This window comes from Giraffa tippelskirchi, chromosome 1 (genome assembly GCF_054371585.1).
Source record: "Giraffa tippelskirchi isolate mGirTip1 chromosome 1, T2T-mGirTip1v1.2.pri, whole genome shotgun sequence".
Classification (NCBI taxonomy): Eukaryota; Metazoa; Chordata; class Mammalia; order Artiodactyla; family Giraffidae; genus Giraffa; species Giraffa tippelskirchi.
In genome coordinates, this window is record NC_137275.1 from 211,416,106 (window position 1) to 211,440,089 (window position 23,984).

A 23,984-nucleotide genomic window follows, 5' to 3' on the forward strand; every position below is an offset into this window, starting at 1 on the left:
TGCTCCCAGGACCGTGGAGGAAGTAAAACGATAGTCGGCACTTGATTACAACAGACCTGTCCAGAAAGGCGTCCGTACATCCCCATGTTCAAGAATACACCGATGGAGGGCAGCTGGCCAAAACCCCTTACTAGCTGAGGACATGCTTTCACGTTCCCGTCTCCCCGTCATCAGAGATTCGCGTTCCTGCTCTGTTCTCTGCTTTTGGGTCTCATTCAGGGCTCGCAGCCGCCCTGGGGGCGGGGGTAGATCAAGATATCCATGACAGATGACGACAAGTTGTGAGCCCTCAGCTTTCCCTGGAATGTGTGGAAACCTTGAGGTCTTCTTACAACATAACCTGGCCTTGGTGCTTGCAGAAGCCTGTATTCTTGTTAGTGAGCGGAGAAAAACCATGTTAAATAGGGAATGAATAGCTGCTAAACTATGAGGCACCGATACAGAGCACCATAGGAGGGAGAGATTTGATAGAAAAAAATGCTCAGACGCCATTGGAATGAACAGAAGGGGTTCTTCAGGCACGACAGACTCAAGGTTATTTGTGACAGAAACAGTTGGGAGGTGAAGAGATGTGGGGATGCCTAGGGCCTGGGAACAGTTCTTGAGAGTTTCAAGAAACAATCCTTTGGTGAAAGGCCAGCAGGAGAAAGAGTAAGGAATCTGGAAATGGGAGGAGGTTCCTAATGAATATTGACTTCTTTTCTGCCCCTCCAGCTCACAGGTAACACACCTGCTTTCTCCTCACAGATCTCTTGAGATTTTCTGACCGTGGGGCTGCTATCAACACTGAGAAGCGTTTTCCGTGTGAATTTTGCGGACGGGCGTTTTCCCAGGGCTCTGAGTGGGAAAGGCACGTGCTGAGACACGGCATGTAAGTCCCGTGAAGGCCTTCGCTCATCGTGCGAGGTGGCGGTGGCTCCTGACAATGCATAGACCCCTCTGTGTCACACTTGCGGGTCCGGGAGGAGAGGCAGTTTGTCACGAACTGGGTTTCTCCCTTTCCGCTGGTTTTTAAAATGGTCACCCAGACACGAGTCACAGGAGGAGAGATCGTCTTTACGAATGACAGATCCCGCTCAAGCCCTCGTGTAGAAGTATAGCGCTCTCTCCAGCCCGTGTCCCTTCAGCTTTCGTTAGCATGACGTTCTCTGTAGAGCGTGGACCGGGGTCCAGAGATCTGGCTTCTGTTCCTGCCTCTGTGATGACTCACTCCCCGAGTGGCCTTGAACCTTCCCACGCACCTCTTGGTGCCTTCAATGCTCTGCCTCGGGGACAGAGCCTGCTTCTGCCTGCCTCCCAGGTAGGTGGGAGCACACCCGCAGAACACTCATAAGACCCTTGAACATAACACTGTCCCCTAGACAAGGCACTTACAGCCCAGCAAACGCTGGGATAGCCTAGGAGTTGGTCCCTTAAGCAGAAGGTGCTCAGAAATAGTTAGTATCTAAACTTCAGAGAATGTAACTAAGCTTCCCAGAATATAACTAGGATGAGACATGGGTCTCATCTTCAGGTTCTTGCTTTTTGTTCGTTTCTATGATTTGTCTGTGGGTCTTTCCACTAACTCTTTAATACCTGAGTTGTGCTTTTAGTCCTGATAGGTATAGCAAATCTACATTTTCTAGGTTCCTCTGATGGATCTGAGCATAAGACAGTTCTTGCTATGACCACTTATGACTGTATTGTTCCCAGTATAGGAGGGAACATAAGATGATTATGTTGCTCTAGAAGCAAAGAATGATGTAATCAAAACATAGTATAATAATGGATAGGGCTTCCCTGGCGGCTCAGATGTTAAAGAATCCTTCGTCTGCAATGCAGGAGATCCAGGTTTGATCCCTGGGTTGGGAAGATCCCCTGGAGAAGGAAATGGCAACCCACTCCAGTATTCTTGCCTGGAGAATCCCATGGACAGAGGAGCCTGGCAGGCTACAGTCCACGAGGTCGCAGAGTCAGACATGACTAAACGACCAACGTTTTCACTTTCTTTTCATTTTTATAGGTTCAGATTTTTAATAAGATACCAGATATACATGAGCTACGTGTAACAGGTAGCAGGGATAAATCACTCACCATCCAGTCAATATGTCTGTGCCACTTGTAAGACCCCCCAAGACCTTTTTAGGATCAGAGATATAAGGAGGTGAATTTTTTTTGTTTAACTAGGAAAAAATACATACACTCACCTGTCACTCCCACGAATGTTTTCCCAGGGCATTGAATGACACCAAGCAGGTGAGCCGAGAAGAAATCCACCTGAAGGGTAACATGGAGGACAGTATTAAGATGCCCTCTATAGAGGAAAAGGAAGATGATGAAGCAATCGGGATAGACTTTTCCCTAAAGAACGAACCAGTAGCCATCTGTGTCGTAGCTGCTGACAAATCTCTCCTGGAGAATGCAGAGGCCAAAAACGAATAAGCGTTTGGTGAAATTCTTTATCACCCCTTACTTGAACCGTGATGAAAAAGAAAAGTGGGAGGGCCAGCTTGGGCTGAGAAGGGGGGGGACAGAAAAGAGAAGACAGAACAAAGCTGCTTTTTAGGACTGAACAATCTATTTTCAAAGCACTGGTACCTGTGTGAGTGAGTATGTAAATTAAAGTTATTTAAATGGTTGGAATATGTGGCTCCTTTTCCATCACTACATCTTTCCTTCCGGATCTTCATCGTGGAAGTTTCGTTTGTTGCGGAATACCGGAAGCACCTCCCTTGCACACCTGTGCACTATGGTGGTCTTGGACAGTATGTGGAAACAGAAGCTCCGTGACAGTAGAAGACTTCTCTTAGGGGAACAACTTTTTGACGCACAACTTTTGGTGCGTTTTTCTAGTTTTAATACCTTAAGCTTTTTCAAGACCTAACTGCAGCCGCTTTGGGAAAAAACAAACAGAAAAAACAAAAAAACAAAAAAACAGAAAACAAAAAAAAACTGCTTTGCATAAAACAGTCACCTGTTTCCTAGTACCTCAAACTTAACCAAGGGAATTCTCTGCATTTGTCAGTACTACCTGTCGTCATTGTGGTTAAATGTAGAGAGAACTGCTGGGCAAGATGGTGAATGGAGAAAAAAAAAGAGTTTTAAAGAAAGGAACACAAATTGTGCTTAAAATCCCCACGTGGGTTTTATTTCTTAAAATACTGTGATTTTTTTAATTATTTTAGTAAAAAACAAGACAAAAAAAAAGAAACAGACTTTAATTATTAGATAAATGTTTGTGAATTGTCATCCTTTATTCCAGGTAAGCTGTTTATTAGTGTTCAACTATAATTTAGAATTTGGTAGATTTCATGTGAGCTAATTTTAAGGTGACTTTGGAGTTTTGTTTGCCACGTTTATTTTCTATCAGTTTGAGTGTTACAAACACAGCACAATTCAGTTTTTCATATAAATTGTTTTTTGTGTGTGTGTTGTTATTGTTGTTTTGATTTGGGGGCAAGGGAGATTTAGTTTTTTTGTGAATAGGAATGTTTTTATTTTAAACATGGAAATAACAAAGAAGTTAACGTTTTTTTAATTTAACTAAAGAACCAAACTTTTCGGCACCTCTATGCAGCTTGTGGGCCAGACGAGGAAGTCCTCTTCACCCTTTTGTTGCTGTCAAATTTACACATTATCCGTCTCACACAAATAATCTCTGTTAGGATGGGCTGGCTTTTGTGTGTGATTTCTAAATCTGTGTTCTGTTTTTGTTTGCATTGTGCGTTTTTTTGGGGGGAGGGAGGATTCTCATTTATTTTTCGGGACAAGGGGATGTGCTCAAATCCCATCCCTTTGGTGAGAGTGTTCAAGAAATACTTACATCCTACAAGGAGCCTGGAGAACTACTTTTTTTTTTTTTAATCTAGCTGCCAGCTGCTCTGTTTCCCCATATTAGCTTTTTCAGGAGGGAGCAGCTTAGACGAAATCTAAGTCTACATTTATAATATGTTCTGATTGTGAACAAAGGGTTTCGTTCCAAAAAAGTAGAACTTTCCTTGAATCCTAGGTTTTAGAAGCCTGTGTCTGAGAGAGCTTGGATGTGTGTGTGGACGTGTGTGTGTGTGTGTGTGTGCACGCGCGAGTCCTTTGGTTTTCATGTTTTGTTTTTTCTGTTTTTGTTTTTTTTTTTACTTGGAAGGGTTGGGGGAGGGGGGAGAAAGGGAAGGGAATTGCTGAGATGACAGTGTCCCACACAGCTTCAAATAAAATCCATGGAAAGATATTGCATTTGTGGAATAAGTGCTTACTTGAAAAGCATGTTCTTCTTTTATTTTCTTGCTGTTAAGAATTTTTATTTGTGGGTATTTGTTTTAATTTAAGTTTTTTTTTTTTAGGGATGGGGGCCATCATGTGGAAACCAGAATATGGGGAAAGTGTGAACTATCTAGACAAAGATTCATTTTGTGTCCATATTTGTTTTTAATTGGCCTCATTTCAAATGTGCTAAACAGTTCCATACCTGGATTGGGTGTTTGTAATGGTTACCAAAAAAGCAAAAAAAAAAAAAAAAAAAAGAAGAAAAAAGGAAAAAAAGAAAATAATTGTGACATGCTTTTATCACTACTTTATTTTTCAAATAACATGTAAATATTGTAATCCATTGGATTTTGTTTTGCTAACCTGTTAATAAAAATATGGGACCATTATCCTTTTAACAAGGCTAGAATGTCATTTTTCTTCTTTTTTCAAACATATACCTGATATTTTGTGGCCGCACATTTTGGATGCATTATTATAATTCTGTTGACTGTAATGACATAGAATTTACAACATTTTTTTTTTGTTTAATTTATACAGAGGACATTTTTTTTCAGAGCTTGAGAGAAGAAAATAAATAGCAAAATGATAACCTATTGACTCCAATAATCAGTGTTTCCCAAAACTTGATAAAAGATAGGGAGATCCTGAGTTCTTGAAGCCAAGGGTTTAAAAAAAACAATAAAAAACACACAAGTAGGTTATTCAAGTTGTTTGCAACATACATTTTGTAATGAAATGTGAGAAATTAATAAAGAATTTTTTTCACATGTGTCTATGTGCATCTGTTGTAAATCATTTACAGATATGGCTACAGGTATGAAATGTGGAAATTATATACCATCGCTTTTTCAATACATGTGCGTGAGAGCTATTTCAAACCATTGAATCTAAACCATTATGAAAAGCAAAGGTGACTTTAAGGTGAGGTATGAGCTGGGATTTTAAAATGTTAACATTTCTGCATCAGATATTTATAACCAACTGGAGGAATTTTATGAAGGGAATGTTTTCTGTCAAAAATGGGAACCAGGGACTTCCCTGGCAGTCCAGTGATAAAGACTCCAAGCTCCCAATGCATGGGGCATGGGGCATGGGTGCATGGGTTTGAGCCCTGATTGGGGAGCTAAGACCCCACAAACTGCATGGCATGGCCCCCCAAAAAAGTGAATCAAAGTGGTATATGAACCTTCAGAAGGAGGAAATGCCAGTGACTGAACATCATCTGAGAACCCTGAACCCGTGAGCACAGTTATTTTCATCTAACTGCAAGTCACAACCATTGGCACAAACTATCTTACTATGCATCCCACACCAGTAATTATCATCATTAACTTATTCTTTGAGCTACCCTGTTATAAATCAAAGGAAAAATTAATAGTCATGAAACCTAGAAGAGTAAATTAAAATCAACAGCACTGATTTCTAATCTCAAAGCTGTTGTACACGGTCTGCCTTCATCAGTGTTAAGAAGGGCTTACATCCAGAGCCCATTGTAAACGTTTGATTTTCACCCTTCCTTCTTTATCATCTTCACAAAGGAAAGATTTTAGGAGACTTACAAGAGAGCATAAAACCCGATTAGAGAAAACAAAGGTAGGTAAGTCAAGACCCACAGGGGAAATGATTGAATAGCAAAACCATAGTAGAGAATTGGCAAAAATGCACTCCATGAAACCATACATATGCTATGTACTTGGCTCTGAGCTTCCTGGGAGGCATGGCACAAAAGGCTAATCCAGAAGCACTGTTTTAGTAACTTATTATTGAATGTTCAAGAAACATTCAACCTTTCTAGGATTTCAGATAAGTTTCTTCTGTGTGTTTTCCTACAGGAGAGAAAGTGATGTAATGGACTTGTTCATTGTAAAACCTAGCTATTCTTTTTGTGAAAGTGAAAGTCACATCCGACTCTTTGCGACCCCACAGACTGTATAGTCCATGGAATTCTCCAGGCCAGAATACTGAAGTGGGTAGCCTTTCCCTACTTCAGGGGATCTTCCCAACCCAGGGATCAAACCCAGGTCTCTCACATTGCAGGCAGATGCTTTACCAGCTGAGCCACAAGGGAAGCTCAAGAATACTGGAGTGGGTAGCCTATCCCTTCTCCAAGGGATCTTACTGACCCAGAAATCAAACCAGGGTCTCCTGCATTGCAGGCAGATTCTTTACCAACTGAGCTATAAGGGAAGCCCATTTGTGGCCTCCATCAAATATTTAATGAACATTGTTTTTATTAAGGTCATGTCTAATCCATACTCCCACTTGGTTTTATGTAGAGGAAGTGGAATATACTGATATATTAATCATGGTAGGACCTGTAACAAGACAACTGCTTAGCTCTATAGAGGTTTAGTTCTTAACACAAATTTCCAGTAAGGGTCAGTGGGAATGCCTTTCCATCTAGTAGCTCAGGAATCCAAGCTCCTCCATCTGATGTTGCTACCATCTCAACCCATGAATCCTGGAGTCATTGCTAAGAGCTTGGAGATGGTCTACCCACTCAAATGCCTCATCCAGGAAGTAGCACACACTTCTAGTCTTGCTTTCTGGGCTAGACCTGGTCATACAACCAACCCCACCTACCCAAGGGGCTAGAAAGTATGTGGTTTGTCTACCAACATGCCCAGGAAAGACACAAGCTGGCAACCACTACAGTAATCAGGACTTACAGAAGTGTTCCTTTGGAAACAGAAGGGAAGATAGACACCCTCTATTTATTGAATAGGAAGCACAGAATGGGGACTTCCCTGGTTGTCCAGTGGCTAAGACTCCATGCTCCCAATGCAGGGGCCCCCAGGTTTGATCCCTGGTCCGGGAACTAGATCCCACATGCTGCTAAAGTTTACGTGCCATAACTAAGACCAAGGGTGGTCAAATGTTTTTTTAAAAAAAGGAAGGAAAGCATGGGATGCTGGTCCCATCACCCATGCACTTCACCAGTATTTTTGAGCAAATGTTTGGTGCTAGCCACCGGGTAACAACAAACAGATGTGGCATTTGTCTTCCAAGAGCTCACAAATGGTAAGGACAGAGAGGCAATGTGAGAGAAATGCCTACCACTGAAGGTATTAGGACTTGCAGGACTTGTTAAGCTCCTGTTGGGAAGGCTTTGCCCCCACCTCTGTGGCTGCTGGCAACTCGAGGGGAAAGATAGCCTTGACTGAATAAGTTGTCTATATTCAAAAGCACACAATTTGGTTTAGGGAGGCATATAAGGAATTGGTTACTCACTTGGCTTAGACAGTCAAGAATCTGCCTGCAATGCAGCAGACCTGGGTTCAAAGCCGGGAAAGATCCCCTGGAGAAGGGAATGGCAACCCACTCCAGTATTCTTGCCTGGGGAACCATGGAGAGGAGCCTGGCGGGCTACAGTCCATGGGGTCACAGAGTCAGACATGACTGAGCAACTAAGCACACACACATTCGGTGAGTCTTCATCCCTAGGCATAACAGATTACTACAGGATATGCTCTTTCTTTGTAACTGTCCAAATTTCAGGGCCAAAGGGTCTGATAGGGGACAATACTAGATGGTAGGGACTATAAGATGCTTCAAAGTACTGTGCTCATCATTTCCTGGAAGTGTTCGTTTTTTCTCCAAACATCCTGCCCTGCACATAGCCTTCCCTCTGCCTTCAGTACTAAACTTTTCTTTACTGGAAATTACCTATCCCTTTATGACTCAGCCTAAGTGTAACTTCTGATGTGAAGCCTTCCCTGAATTCCTACAGGTCATAGATAGTCACCCTACTTATCACCTGTCCCCTGTCTTAATAAACATTTACTGAAGAGTCTTCGCCTTTCTTCCCCACCCCCAGCTCTGACAAAAGTCTCAGAGACACATTGCTGTCAGATGCAGCTAGCCTTTTTAAATTCAAATATATTCCTGTTGATACCAAGTGTTAGTTCTCATCTGATTTGGCATCAATGTTACATTTTCCTTCAGAGCTTGAGATTGCTTTTTTAAATATCTAAGAAAAAATATGCAGCTTGGTAGATGAAAAATGTCTTTGTCTGAAACTCTAGGCTCTCTTGGAGAAAGCGTCAGAGAACCAACCCCAGCCCCCCCACTCCTTAAGAGCTCACTTTGACCACCCTCCTCCTCTCTTGTCCAGAGCTGAATAGAAAATGGATGGGGAGGTCTACTGGGTCTGAAGGTTAGACAGCTGTGGTGGCCAGCTGGGGAATGGGGGAGCAAAAGCCAGAAGAATTGGCAGTGGTTGTGGTTGCTGCGGTGGGGATGTGTGGCCGTGGCAAGCGAGGTAGATGACTGTGCTGGGATGCGTATGGGTGGAAGCAAGCAGGCAAGAGTAGGGATGGGAGCTGTAGAGGGAGGTTTGAGGGAAGACTTCTTTTTGGAATTCGAGTGACTGGGACGTGTTCATTACACTGAGTTATGGCAGCTGCAGGGGAACTGTGAAGCAAGCTCTCGATGAGATCCAGGACACAGTAGAGGAAACGACTTTGCAAAGAAGAGGGGCTCTTTCTGTCCTGGGAGAAGGAAAAGGAAAGGGAATGTGCTATCTGTGCACAGGCAGGTGGGAGGTGCAGGGGCCACTGAGTTCATAACCTGGAACCTAGGCTCGGAGGTGGAATACCGAGTGGGAGGTGGGGGCGAGTCCTCAGAGAGGTTATGATTTGGAGCTGTTCTTGAGGACTGGATAGAAGAGAATGAGCAGAGGGAAGCTCAACGCGACTGGAAACAGTTATTATGTTCTCTGTATGATAGAATAAAAGCTTACTCAGTGGATCCAAGGTCCTTACTCAGAGGATCCATAGACCTTCTACAAGAACTTCCCTGAATACCCAACCCCGCTTCCAAGTTGTTGCTGTTTACTCGCTCAGTCGTGTCCAACTCTTTGCTACCCCATGGACTGTAGCCCACCAGGCTCCTCTGTCCATGGGATTCTTAAGGCAAGAATACTGAAGTGGGTTGCCATTCCCTTCTCCAGGGGATCTTCCTGACCAGGGGATCAAACCTGCGTCTCCTGCATTGGCAGGCAGATTCTTTACTGCTGAGCCACCAGGGAGGCCCCCTGCCCCCAACACACACACACACACACACACACACACACACCTAAAGACACACACACACACACACCTAAAGACACACACACACACACACCTAAAGACACACACACACACACACCTAAAGAGACACACACACACACACACACACCTAAAGACACACACACACACACACACACACACACACACCCCTAAAGAAAGGAAAAGGAGAGAGAGAGAGGGAGAGTCAGCTCTCGGAATCAGAAGGGACACTTCCTTTCTCCGCCCACTTAATTATCTGGCTTTTTGAATTAGAGGTGGAAAGTAAACTTGTCTCGTTTCTAGTCACAATTTCTCTCTTGAGTTTGCTCCCATTAATGAAGCAGCTTAGTTTGGTTTAGCTAACTGCATGCATGACTTCCAAAAACCACATCACAATGCAGGAGGAATGCAGCCTCTAGCTACGCTACAGCTGCTTCACCACATTGTTTAAAGAGCGGAGCAGAGGCCGCGCCAGTGCCTCTGAAATCCATTTAAGACGTGTGAAAACATGAGATCGAAATGCTGACCTCTCCTTGAAGCTGACAGAACTTACTCCAGGGGGCTGTTTGGAACACTGCAGCTGCAGGCCCCGGCCCATCTGAGACTCCGCAGGCCTCTGGCTTTCAGGGGCCTGTGTAGCCAGGAAGCCCTAACTCTGTGTTCTCTGTCTCCTGCAGGGCATCAGCCTGAAGGCTGTGGGGCATCTTGGAAGGGGAGATGCTGCTTAAGGAACGGTTGCAGAGGCCGGAAGAGGAGAGGGGTCATCAAAGAGCAAAGAGAAGAGGGAAACCTAATCTAAACCGCGTGGGTCCAGGTCTGTGCCTATCTACTGCCTTTTCAGATGCAGGTTAGGGAAGGGACTGTACCCAGATGGGCTTTCGGAGCTAATCCAGGTGCCAAAATATTTGAGGCATCCTGGGGCAGGAGGTTGGCCATAGAACTCGGAACTTGATTAACGTGACTGAATTTTCCTTCTGTGACATGAAAATTCACAGAATTTTGTCTTGGAACATAGTGGATAAAGAGAGCACAGCTGGTTAAGAGTGGAGTCTCCTCCTCCTTTTCTCACCCCCATCCCCACTTCGTAGCCTGTCCACTGGTCCTCAAGCCCACCTGCCAATTTTGCCAGCAGGTCGGGTGTCGTCTCTGTTTCATGTACAAGGATATCAAGACTGCTACTGGGTTGGCCAAAAAATTCATTGAGGTTTCTCCATAAGATGGTACAGAAAAAACAGAATGAACTTTTTGGCTAAGCCAGTGTTACCCTGAGTCCCCGGCTGATTTTTGCCCCATTGATTCAACTCTATTATGCTAATCATCATAAAGGCCACAACCTGAAGAGAACTTTTTCCATGTAATTGTCATCACATGGCCAAGTCCTCCTATTTGATGCCCCAGGCTTAACTCTTAAGCTTTGTCAAGACCTGAACCCAGCCCGTCTAATGCCTGACCCCCCTCACCCCCAGGGTCCCTTGTTCACTCCTGTGTGGAGGCTACTGAACAAGTTTACTCCACAAGACCCAACCTCAAGGATGAACCCCTGATCAATCCCAATGCAGAATGGTTCACTGAGGGAAGCAGTTTCATACAAGAAGGGGTAAGAAAGACCAGCTATGCCATAGTCAGCTTGCAGACAGTTGTTGAGTCTGGAGTTCTACCCTCATATTTCTGCCCCAAAGACCGAACTGATCATCTTGACCTGAGCACTCCAGTTAGGAAAGAGATTACGAATCAATATATACACTGATTCCAAGAATGGATTCCTGGTGCTTCATGTCCATTCTGCCATATGGAAAGGAAGGGGATTACTAACAGCCAAAGGGCCCCCTGTAAGACACCAGGTGGAAATTCTAGAACTCCTAGAAGTGGTTCATCTTCCAAAGGAGGTTGCAGTCATTCACTGCAGGGGTCACCAAAGGGGCCACACATCCCTTACAAGAGGAAAAACCTTGGTCAACAAGGCTGCTGAGACAACAGTCCAAGTACAGCCAGGCTGGGACTTCCCTTGGGACTTGGCCCAGTGGCTAAGACTTCACGCTTCCAATTCAGGGGGCCCAGGTTCGATACTTGGTCAGGGGACTAGATCCCACTTGCTGCAACTAAGAGTTCACATGCTGCAGTTAAAGACTCCATATGCAACAACTAAAGAAAAAAAAAATTCTATATGCTGAAAATAAGACCCAGAGCTGCCAAATAAATAAATATTAAAAAACAAAAAAGAACAGCAAGATTTACAAGCTGCAGCTCTCGGACTCAACAGCTCACCCTCCCTAGTGACGCCATCTTACACCCTGAAGAACTCAAGTGGTCTAACCACGGGGATTGGAAGAGGTCTCTCAGAGTAGCTGATAAAAGATAACAAGCTTCTCACTCCCCAGGCCAAGTAATGGAAAACGATTAAGCACTTCCACGAATCCTCCCACTTAGGGCAGGACTCTCCCTACTCAAACTGGTTTACTCAGGTGCTCTGTGTAAGGGATTGTCCCAAACTTAAAAATGTCACCAGGGCTTGCGAGCTTGCCCTTCCTGAAGTGACTCAGGAAGCCACCTCATTCCTCCACCCCTAACTCAGCCCACACAAGACTGGGGAACCCATCCAGGGGAAGACTGGCAGACGGACTTGACACAAACACCCCCGTGTAGCAGAGGGAAATGCCCACTGGCAATACCTACTAAACGGACATGAGTTTGAGCAAACTCTGGGAGATAGTGAAGGACAGGGAAGCCTGGTGTGCTGCAGGCCATGGGGTCGCAAAGAGTCAGACATGACTTAGCAGCCAAACAACAACAAATTCGTAGACACCTTTACAGGGTGAAAAGAAGCTTTCCTTACTGGGAATGAAAAGGCAATAGAAGCATCCAAATTTCTGCTTAAAGAGATCATTCTTTTTTTAAATCAATTTATATTAATTGGAGGCTAATTACTTTACAATATTGTGGTGGTTTTTGCCATACCTTGACATGAATCAGCCACGGGTGTACATGTCCCCCATCCCGAACCCCCCTCCCGCCTCCCTCCCCATCCCGTCCCTCTGGGTTGTCCCAGTGCACCAGCTTTGAGTGCCCTATTTCATGGGACTGGTCACCTATTTCACATATGGTAATATACATGCTTCAAAATGGACTGCTATTCTCTCAAATCGTCCCACCCTCACCTTCTCTGACAGAGTCCAAAAGTCTGTTCTTTATATCTGTGTCTCTTTTGCTGTCTTACACATAGGGTCGTCGTTACCATCTTTCTAAATTCCATACCTATGTGTTAATATACTGTATTGGTGTTTTTCTTTCTGACTTACTTCACTCTGTATAATAGGCTCCAGTTTCATCCACCTCATTAGAACTGATTCAAATGCATTCTTTTTAATAGCTGAGTAATATTCCGTTGTATGAATGTACCACAACTTTCTTATCCGTTTGTCTGCTGGTGGACATCTTAGGTTGCTTCCATGCCCTAGCTATTGTAAACAGTGCTGCGATGAACATTAGGGTACATATGTCTCTTTCAATTCTGGTTTCCTCAGTGTGTATGCCCAGCAGTGGGATTACTGGGTTGTATGGCAGTTCTATTTCCAGTTTTTTAAGGAATCTCCACAATGTTCTGCCATGAAATTAAAAGGTGCCTACTCCTTGGAAGAAAAGTTATGACCAACCTAGACAGCATATTAAAAAGCAGAGATAATACTTTGCCAACAAATGTCTATCTAGTCAAGACTATGGTTTTTCCAGTAGTCATGTATGGATGTGAGAGCTGGACTATAAAGAAAGCTGAGCACCAAAGAATTGATGCTTTTGAACTGTGGTGTTGGAGAAGACTCTTGAGAGTCCCTTGGACTGCAAGGAGGTCCAATCAGTCCATCCTAAAGCAAATCAGTCCTGAATATTCATTGGAAGGACTGATGTTGAAGCTGAAACTCCAATACTTTGGCCAGCTGATGCAAAGAACTGACTCAATGGAAAAGACCCTGATACTGGGAAAGATTGAAGGTGGGAGGAGAAGGGGATGACAGAGGATGAGATGGTTGGATGGCATCACCAACTTAATGGGCACAAGTCCGAGTGAACTCCGGGAGCTGGTGATGGACAGGGAGGCCTGGCGTGCTGCAGTCCATGGGGTCACAAAGAGTCAGACACGACTGAGTGACTGAACTGAACTGAAATGACAGCGTTCTCCATAGTGGCTACATTAGTTTGCATTCCCACCAACAGTGTAAGAGGGTTCCCTTTTCTTCACACCCTCTCTAGCATTTATTGTTTGTAGACTTTTTGATAAGCAACCATTCTGACCAGCTTGAGATGGTACCTTATTGTGGTTTTGATTTGCATTTCTCTGATAATGAGTGATGTTGAACATTTAAAGAGATAATTCTGAGATTTGGATTACCAAATAACTTACAGGGTGATAATGGACCTTCCCTCACAGCCAAGCTCACCCAAGAGCTTTTCCCAGCTCTGGGTATTAACTACTGCCTCCACTCTTCCTGGAGGGCCCAGTTCCCAGGCAAAGTAAAAGAAGCAAATCATGTTCTGAAAAGAACACTTGCTAGGTTGTGCCCAGAGACTTCAGAAAGCTGGGTCTCCCTCCTTCCTGTAGCCCTTCTAAGGACCAGGATGACCCTAAAGGGGATTTTAAACTTAGCCCATCTGAAATGACTAACAAGAGGTTTTTATTGACTTCAGATCTCTGATGAGGAAACCCAGAAAGTGGTCTCCCACATTGCTAGCCTGAGCCAAGTTCAAAGGGCCCTCCAAAAACAGGAAACAAAGCACTGCCCACCCCTATAAAAGAAAAGGTCGAGGTCTCCAGCCAGCCAGGGGACTTTGTCCTACTAACAGCTTGGAAGAACACGTCCCCTGAGGACCAGCTACAACCAAAATGGAAAGGACACGTCGATCGTTACCAAGTATCCAACTGCTGTTCGTCTGTAGGGAATTACTAGTTGAATGGGTGTGTGCGCATGCACAAAGTTGCTTCAATCATGACTGAATCGTTGCGAACCCATGGACTGTAGCCCACCAGGCTCCTCTGTCCATGGGATTCTCCAGGCAAGAATACAGGAATGGATTGCCATGCCTTCCTCCAGGGGATCTTCCCAACCCAGGGATCGAACCTGCATCTCCTGTCTCTCCTGCATTGCAGTCAGATTCTTTACCCACTGAGCCAGCTGGGAAGCCCATCTGTCTAGCCTAAAACCTGTATCTTATAGGTCCAAACAAGAACAAGAAGAGACCTATGGAAGCAGAAGCCCTCAGATACATGTTCAGGGCCATAGTTAAGTGACTTCATGTGGCTATGATGGGTTGGCCTAGTCACCCTTGTGTTTCTGACTATTGTGCTTTTATTCTGTCACTTTTCAGAACCCCTCCTCCCGGTAAACATCTTCTTTGTCCTAGCTGGGTCTAAGAGAAAAAAATACAGTAATATGATATACAAAGTCATGATTCTTCTAGTTGGACTTCCAACAATGGTTACAGCTCGAGGAGAATGGGAAAATAATGCTTCAGGAAACATAACTAAAATACTCACCTGGGGAGAAAAACTAGTTACTAGTTACTTGCTGGGTCTGCGACAAAAACCCTGGCTTACAACAATCATTATGGGTACAAATAGGTACACACAGAACCTCCTCCTCACCATACAATCCTGAGGTACAACACTCCTGTTAGGCCCAAAATCTTGCCTAAGTTTAATTCTTTTTTAAAATGTGACTTATACCTTTTCCATTAATAAAGGCTGATTTTGTCATAGGGATTCCCTGGTGGCTCACAGTAAAGAGTCTGCCTGCAACGTAGGAGACCTGAGTTCCAACCCCGGGTTGGGAAGATCCCTTAGAGAAAGAAATGGCAACTCACTCCAGTATTCTTGCCTGGAAAATCCCAAGAACAGAGGAGCATGGCGGGCTACAGTCCAGATGACTTTTGTCATCCAGAAAGCCAGCCATGCTTCCAATGCCACTGTAGCTCTAATGTTCTCTTGGCTACTGTGAGCTCTTTGGAATAATCCCTGGCCACCTGATGGTAATATCACCATAGTATTTTGGAACCTGGCATTCCCATCATTACCTCCGTTCTGTGTGCTTAGAATGAAATCCAGGTTGAGGGTGCCTACAGGACAGGGATGGAATGCACTAAAAATTGGGCTGAAAATTGTTGGGCCCTATGGAAACAGAGGATGAGATGGTTGGATGGCATTACCAACTCAATAGACATAAGTATGAGCAAACTCCAGGAGATGATGAAGGACAGGGAAGCTTGGCCTGCTTCAGTCTATGGGGTCGCAAAGAGTTGGACACAACTTAGCAACTGAACAGCAACATGAAAAGGTGGGTAAAAACCCTCTCAATTCACCATTTCATCTAAGCTGAGGGCATGGAATACTCCTGGACTTAAACTATTTTGCATATATTAATGGGCTCCTGTCCCTGCATTGCATTCTTAATTTGTTCCTTTCATGTGTCTGGACGGTTGCTTCCTTGTTAAATTCTTCTGTTCCCAGATCTCTTATTGTATCCTCAGAATGTGTCTGGATATGTGGCACTCCCTAGAACAATGGTCCAAAGACAAGTGCACCCCAGGGTCATATGGCCCCTATATAAATGCTTATCCTTCTGTGGATAATGTGTGGCCGGAGAGAGCCTGCCCATTAGAACATTTGGTACCACTCATATTCACAGTACATAATAATGCTCAGTATCATCCCAGGAAGGCCATCAGATTAATGGCAGGCATAGGACAGACAGGGGGGTTGGCAGCTCCACGGGGAGACTTGGCCTACCACGAGGTAACCCTAGAAAATCTAACCAACAGTTAGAGAGCCTAGCCCTGACCACTGGAAATACCCTAGACAGACTTTCCACTTCTTTAATCTCACTGGCCAATGTGATCACAGGCAATAGATTGGCCTTGGATTACTTGCTGGCCTAGCAAAGTGGTATTTGTGCAGTCATAAACAAAACCTGATATACTATACCTATGTGAATAATTCGGGCCAAACTGAGAGGGACATCAAAAAGATTTATGACTAGGCACTCAAGGTTACACCCTACAACCAGGGTTCAGACCCTAATGCCATCTGGTCCTCCATTAAGAGTGCCTCCCTGGCCTTACTTGGCTCCTGTCCTCCTCGGCCTAGATGTGGTCATGCTCCTCCTCCTTTTAAGAGTTAGACACGGCCTATAACTTCTTGGTAAAGCTTATGAGTTCCAGGTTACAACAGTTCCATGTCAATATGATAGCTATGCAAGGATTCTAGCCCATACCACCCTCGACTCAAAACAAGAAGCTGTCCTGCCCCTGGGACCCCTAGACCAGGCATCCAGAGATTTTTACTCCCTGATAGGCAGTGTCCACACCTTTGCCCAGCCCTGAAGCAGCTACAGAAGATTAACTATTGTCCCTCTGCTTCTCATGAGAACATAGGAGTGAAATCTCTGAGGAAGGATGAGACAGGAGGAAAGGAACAAAATACAACTGCAAGATCAGTGAAGAGGGGGCACTGCTGTTGGGCTGTGTTAAAAACTGGCTGGAATTGGCTGAAACCAAGGTGGTTTTGAGGATAGTCTAGTCATTGACCTTTAGCTCATTATGCCTTGATTATAGTACAACATTTTTCTCCCCCTTAGGCCATAGCAGTTCTGAGGTGGACCATAAAAGACCAGTGGGCAGTGGCCCAATTCCTGGGAAATCCCCACCCTTCTCCTAAATAGAAAGAATATTCCTTCTACTTGTTAGTGTATGAAATCACTCAGCCCATCAAAACCAACAACCCCATGCCCTGGGGCCACTCTCACTTTCTGAGCCCATCCTCATTCTGCCTATGAAGAGTGTCTCTCTCTAAATAGACTTGCTTTCCCTTTCCTTTGTCTGCTCTAGAATTCTTTCCTGCATGAAGCCAAGGACCTCACCTGGCACTTAGCCCTAAGGACTCTATGGGTCCCAGGACATGACATTCCCTTTCTTACAACCACCATATACTTGGTATAAGGATTAAATATCCAAGCACTTAGCACAGTGCCTCTCCATGATCTGTGCCCAACTAAAGTAATCCATCCTTATCCTCATCATGGTGGTTCACTAATTGCTCAGGACATTCATTTTCCTATCTGCAGAGAAGAGACAACACCTTGTTGCTCTTAGAATGGCCTCTGATAACAGCAGGTAAGAGAGAATGGGATGTATTTGGCCCCTGGTAGGTCCTTGATAGATGGTCACTGAATTTCTACATCTATTGATTTTCTTCTTGCTGGGCCCTGCAAAAAAGGGAGAGGACTTGGCTTTTTCAAGTATACTGTGTAGTCACAGAAGAGATTTAGCTTCCAGTATGGGCTCTGGGGTCAAATAAATTTGGGTTTGAGTGCCAGGTCCTCTTCTTTGCCTTATAAGCTTAGACAGCTTTTTAGCCTTTTGATTCTTCATAAAATGGAGAATAGTATCTACTGTGAAAATGCAGTGAGATACGGCAGGTTGTGGGCCAGAGAAGGGCCACAGAGTGTGAGATGCATGCTTCCTGGGGGAGGTGCTCTTTGGCTTCCTATGATGTTTGCATGCCTATGAGCACATCTGCCCACCATGCGTGGGTATGTGCTAAGACTTTTCAGTGTGTCTGACTCTTTGTGACCCTATGGAGCCTTCCAGGCTCCTCTGTCCATGGGGTTCTCCAGGTAAAAATACTGGAGTGGGTTGCCATTTCCTTCTCCACGGGGTCTTTCTGACCCAGGGATTGAACCCATGTCTTTTACATCTCCAGGCGGGTTCTTTACCACTAGTACCACTTGGGAAGCCTGCTCATCATAAAAATGTTCAATAAGTATCTGCCACCCGATTGCCTGATGCGTGAGGCAGGAGAACTTCACTATCAACTTCTGAGAGGAGGCGTGGTCCAAAGCAATCTCATGATTTCACCAGCAGCTCAGCTGGGTCAAACTGGTGCTCATGTCCTTAAAGCCTTTATATCAGAGGAGCAGGTGTCACCCTTGTAGATATCTTTAAATTTTTTTAGCATAATTCTTCTTGAGTCTTCTAGAAACAGAAGTATTGCTCTGCAAAATGCTTCTCTGCAGGTGTTCAGAGGGCACTTTTAAAGTTTTACCCATTCACCCCCCTCCACACCCCCACCACAGCCAGAAAAAAGCACCTTCCCCAGAATTCACACAATAGCTCGTCATGCTTTGGTGGAAGCGGTGTGAAGAGATGTCTGGATTCTATTCATTATTCTAAATCAGTTATTCAGTCTGGCCAGAGACAGAAATTTAGTCGCTGTCCTGGTTTAAACATGAGCAGTACAGGACTCTGGCTTATGGACCTGGTGAAGATGCTGGAAGATCCTGACTGGCTTCTACAGCACACATGCAGAGCCCTTGGAAACAAAGGTTCCAGGTCATTAAAGAATTGAAAGCAACAGCAGTGATGATGATAATGATGTTAGTATCAATTGAGCACAGACTACAGGAGAGGCACTGGGTTAAACACTTCCCATGGATAATTGTATTTAATCCTCATAACGTGTATACAATTAGAGAAAGGGCTTCTCTCTCCTCACAGTTTACTAACCAAGTACACACTCAGCTGTCTGGTCCTTAGTCTTTAGGGAACCAATAAGCATCAGCATTTGAGGGCAAAACATTTTCTTCTCCATAGCCTGCTGGCTAGAACTTTTTGACATTTTAATCTGAGCACATCTCAGATTGGCTCACTGTACATCTCCTTTTTCTAGCAAATTCCCACTCATCCTTCAGATCTGGGCTGATGTGCTATCTCCTTGGGAAGCGCTCTCCAGTCCCCAAGGTCAGGTGAGGTCCTCCATAGCCTTCAGAACTCACGGAGCTCATTGCACTAAGGACTCAGAATGGAAATGTCTGCTCACTGTGAGCCTCTCTCCCTCATCGACTGGCTGCACCCCCAGAGCTTGGCATTGTGTCTGGAACAAAGGAGGTTGATTCAGTCAAGATGCTTTGTGCTACAAGTAATAGCAAGTCCCAATGCAAACTCCAATGGGTGTAAACACTGAAGAAACGTATCATTTCCGAAAACCAGAAGTCCAGACGCACGGTGGGAAACAGGTGCAGTAGGACCAATGGCTCAATGACGTCATCCAGGGCTCAGCTCTGATTCTTTTCTCCGACTATGGTTCCTAGCAGCTCCACCTGAAAGCTGGTTCCCCTTGAGTCATGGCATGACTTTCAGTGCCACACACTTCATTGTCCGCATGTAGAAGGGAAACCTCTTCCCAAGCATAGTCTGTAAGTTTCTCGTAATCTGATTGAGTCAATGTAGCTTGGCTCACACATACAGTCCTGGACCCCTGCCAGGTCATCATCTGATTGTCTTAGGTTAATCATGATTTCCATCTGGAGCAGGGGTGGGGTGGGGGGAAAATCTGGGCTCAGTTAGGAAGGAGGAAAGGGAAGCTAGATGTTGCTCTGCAACCAGCAGTACACTTTCTATGAAAAAATGAAAGTATTAGTTGCTCAGTCATGTCCGGTCTTTGCAACCCCATGGACTGTAGCCCACCAGGCTCCCCTGTCCATGGGATTTTCCAGGCAAGAATACTGGAGTGGGTTGCCATTTCCTTCTCCAGGAGATCATCCTGACCCAGGGATCGAACTCTGGTCTCCTGCATTACAGGTAGATTCTTTATTGTCTGAGCCACCAGGTGCTAAATAATAATTTGGTGGATGATATAATAAAAATGAGAGCATGGCCTGATGCTCCTAGGAGTTGTTCCAATGCAGAACAAAGTCAGAGTGGCTGAGGTACCGGAATGTCCTCGGTTTGGGGAACCTTTCGCTGATCTAGGAACACCTGACTCCCGGCTCCTTTTCAGCCTAATGCTTGTACTCCTCAGCCCATCCTCTTGCTCAGAGAGAATACTGGTAAACTTGTCCAGCTGCACAAAAGCATTAAGAGTTTAGCAGGCAGTATCTGCATCTCCCTATCTTAGGCCGTTTCCTTAACTCTGGCGAGGTGCTTAGTAGACCTGCTGCTCTTATGACCCAACCTCTTCAGGCCTCATCAGTTTTCAAGAACCAGAAGTCTCTCTTTGGAGACAAAGAGTTATAGTCTTTCTTCCCCAGCCTGTATCCTATAATCTATCCAATCCACTTCTCAGGAGAAGGTGGGGGCAGCTGGTAATAAGGGCCTTTGGGATCTGATGGGTCTGTCTTGGAACACTACCTCCACCACCAACCCAAAGGGGATGACTGGAAGATCACTTACCCTCTCTGAGCCCTTTTTCCCTTTCCTGTGTAATAGGGTCTTTATAAATAAAGCACTATCTCCCCTACCTTAAAAGATGAGCTTCTGCAAACTGCTAGAGTAGGAGAATTTGTCTGTTTTTTTGTTTTGTTTTGGGGGCCATGCCATGTGGCATGCGGCATCTTATTCCCTGGCCAGGGATTGAACCCATGCCCCTTGCCCTGGGAACATGGAGTCTTAACCACTGTACTACCAGGGAAGTCCCCAGAGAAGCAGAATCCGGGTTTGAGGAAATTAAGACCTTATAGAGAATTGGGGGAAAGGAGGGGGCAATATCAGCAATAACCCTATAAAAGGTCTCATGAATACATATTTAAAAGTTTTTTTCCTAAAATAGTTTTAAAGAAGGACAAAATGGCAGTGACATTTAACACATATTAAAACACGAATAACAAGTGCTATCCAATTAACTTCTATTTACCATCCTTTGCTTGTAAGAACATTTTCAACATCTACCCTCCCCCCACCTTATGTTTACAGGAAAGTGCTGGAACATCAGCCTGTAGGTACGCAGATAAAGAGGAGGTTGTTGGTTGGCTTGTTCTCACTTTCAGGGCTCCATCCATATACTCACCGTCTCTCTGTTGGTTTGCTCAGGTATTGGTTTCTCCCATTCCCCAGAGACCCAGGTTCCAGGCACTACAGAGCACCAACCCTGTGCACCATCTGTCTACACTGGTCTGCTCCTTCCCTGGAGCTCCCAGTCTCAGGGAAACACAACCACTTCCCCAGACACCCAAGGAGAAATCTGGGCACTGGCCCTGACCTCCCCCCACCCGCCACGAGCTCCTCGGGCCCAGTCCATCCACAGCACAGTACCCCTGAGTCCATCAGCCTCTGACCACACTCATTCCAGGTGCTATAGCTTAGCTTTCATTACTTACCATTACTTACCGCTGCAATCACTACCTATCTGGCTTCCCCCAGGCCAACCTAGCTATGCAAGGCAGCCAGTGTGGAGACAGATTGGATTCTGTCACTGTCTTTCTTCAGCCTCTCAGGACTCTCTAGTTCCACCCTCCCAGGCCCCGGCCCCATAGACAGCAGTCAATACAGAACACCCTGCAGTCCCCTAATTATTCCTCATACTCTGTGGATGCCCCATGCTTTTCTACATGTGGATCCAATTGCTCAAAACATTTCCTCTACCCCAACCCATCTAACCTGTCTTTCCCCTTAAATGCTCAGCTCAGATGGAACCACTCTGCCTCAGTTTTGTAAAATGAGCATAATAATAGGGTCTACCTCATAGGTGGTTGGAAGGAATCAATGAGTTCACCCGTATAAAGCAATAAGAATTGTGCCTGACAGTGGATAAATGTTAGTTACTATCATCCCCTCCAGGTAGATTTGACCCTGGACCATACTCCCCAGATGAAGTGCTTCCACACTGCCCCACACTTCCCTCATCACAACCCTTCCCATACTGGACTCAGGTGGAATCACTAGACGGCATTCCTTGAGAGCCTGTGCACCCGTGCTAAGTCACTTCAGTCATGTCTGACTCTCTGTGACTCTATGGACTGCAGCCCACAAGACTCCTCTGCCCATGGGATTCTCCAGACAAGAATACTGGAGTGGGTTGTCATGACCTCCTCCAGGGGATCTTTCCCACCCAGGGATTGAACCCTCGACTCTTAGGTCTCCTGCATTGGCAGGCGGGTTCTTTACCACTAGAGCAACCTGGGAAGTCCGCTTGAGAGCCTACCCAGGTCATATGTATCTCTGTACGCGGAGTAGCGCCGGGAGCACTGAAGGGCTACAGTGAATGCTAGTTAAATGAATAAAGATTCAAGTCAACAGGCCCTTTACCACCGCCTGGAAGTCATCCCAGGTGAGTCACAGAAACTTCCTCTTCTGGGACTTCCCTGATCATCCAGCGGTTAGGACTCCACTCTTCTGCTGCAGGGGGCACGGGTTTGATCCCTGGTTGGGGAACCAAGATCTCGTACCTCCCCAGGCTTCTGACAAAACATCCTGAGATGTCTGGGCTTCTGCCCCAGCACTCCCTGACCAGAGACAACCCCGTCAACTCATGATGTTAGTAGCATGACAGAGTGACTCCTTTGCTTAAGAAAGGAAAGAAAGGGGACTTCCCTGGTGGTCCAGTGGTCAAGAATCTGTCTTCCAATGCAGGAGACTCAGGTTTGATCCCTGGTCGGGGAATTAAGACCCTATATGCCTCGCAGCAACTAAGCCCGCGTGCCGCAACTAAGACCCCACACAGCCAAATAAATATTTTTTAAAAATTAAAAAAGAAAAACCATGAAGAGGGAAATGACATAGTCATCACTGTCAACCTTGGCAAATAAACGCTGCTATTACACACTCAAGAACTCGAGCAGCGACACGTAATTAGGCACAGTTTCAATCAGCAGCATGATGCAGTTAGGTGGGAGCGCCAGGGTATGAGTGGCTCATTTGCACTCAGAAGAGATGAGGATGTTGATTTTCATGCAAACACTGTCTCTAAGATTCCCAATTAAACACACACATTAATGTGTTTAAGCCCCTACCTGGGCGAAATACTTTTTCTGAGAAAAGGAGCAGGGAGGTGGTGTGGCTATGTTTCTGAGTGGCAGCAGCAGGTTTATTAGGACTTGTTTTCTGATTATAAAAGTAACATATTTTCATTGTAAACACCTTGGAAAGTATAGAGAACAATAAAGAAGAAAATAAAAATCTATAATAATCTTTTCACACACTTAATCTTATCACCCATTTGATTCACTCTATCTACAGTCAGTAACTCACTCAGTAAATGCTTGCATCTAGTCCCAGGACTTTAAATGTTGTCTTTATGCACATGATTCTCAATTAATATCTCCAGCCTCCTCCTCTCCACCAAGTTCCAGACTAGATGTCAAGGGATAAAGCCCTGTGGGTATTTAGTAGCATCAGAAACTCAGTGTGGCCACAGTAAACCTCTTGCTTCCTACCCTCTCCTCGCAGAACTGTTTCCCCCTCGGATCTTCCCCAATAAACACCACTGTTAGTCACCCAGTTGCTAAACCCAAAATTAGAAGACATCATTCCCTAACCTTCCCACATGTTATCCATCAGCAAGTCTTAACCTTACCTCCAAAAAAATCCCGGTTTCCTATACATCCTCCATCTTTACTGCCATACCCCAAGTGCAAGAAACCAATATTTGTTGCCTGGAATTTTAAAAAATAATTTTATTTATTTGTGGCTGTGCTGGGTCTTCATTGCTGCGTGGGTTTTTCTCCAGTTGGGATGTTTGGGGGCTTCTCATGGCAGTGACTTCTCTTGTTATGAAGCACAGGCACTAGGACACGTGAGCTCAGTAGTTGCAGTTCCTGGACTTTAGAGCACAGGCTCAATAGCTGTGGTGCAAGAGCTCTGCTGCTCCGTGGCATGTGAGATCTTCCTGGCCCAGGGATCAAACCTGTGTCTCCTGCATTGGCAGGTGGATTCTTTACC

The 23,984-nt window shown here is 45.1% G+C and overlaps 1 protein-coding gene and 1 long non-coding RNA gene across 13 annotated transcripts in view; one reads left to right on the plus strand and one right to left on the minus strand.

Moving 5' to 3' along the window:
• ZNF462 (zinc finger protein 462) overlaps positions 1-2,622 on the plus strand; it is a 178,972-nt gene extending 176,350 nt beyond the window's left edge. For all 12 annotated transcript variants that reach the window (XM_081525575.1, XM_081525536.1, XM_081525497.1 and 9 more), the window contains 2 exons: positions 748-871; positions 2,214-2,622. In XM_081525575.1, the coding sequence (XP_081381701.1) occupies positions 748-871; positions 2,214-2,421 (332 nt within the window). In that variant the 3' untranslated portion in view covers positions 2,422-2,622. The remainder of the gene's footprint in view (positions 1-747; positions 872-2,213) is intronic.
• The window catches only part of LOC145520067 (uncharacterized), a 45,425-nt gene that overhangs the window by 16,513 nt on the left and 4,928 nt on the right, over positions 1-23,984 (minus strand). Inside the window, exon 2 of the long non-coding RNA XR_014064197.1 lies at positions 2,187-2,256. This is a non-coding gene — a long non-coding RNA (uncharacterized LOC145520067). The remainder of the gene's footprint in view (positions 1-2,186; positions 2,257-23,984) is intronic.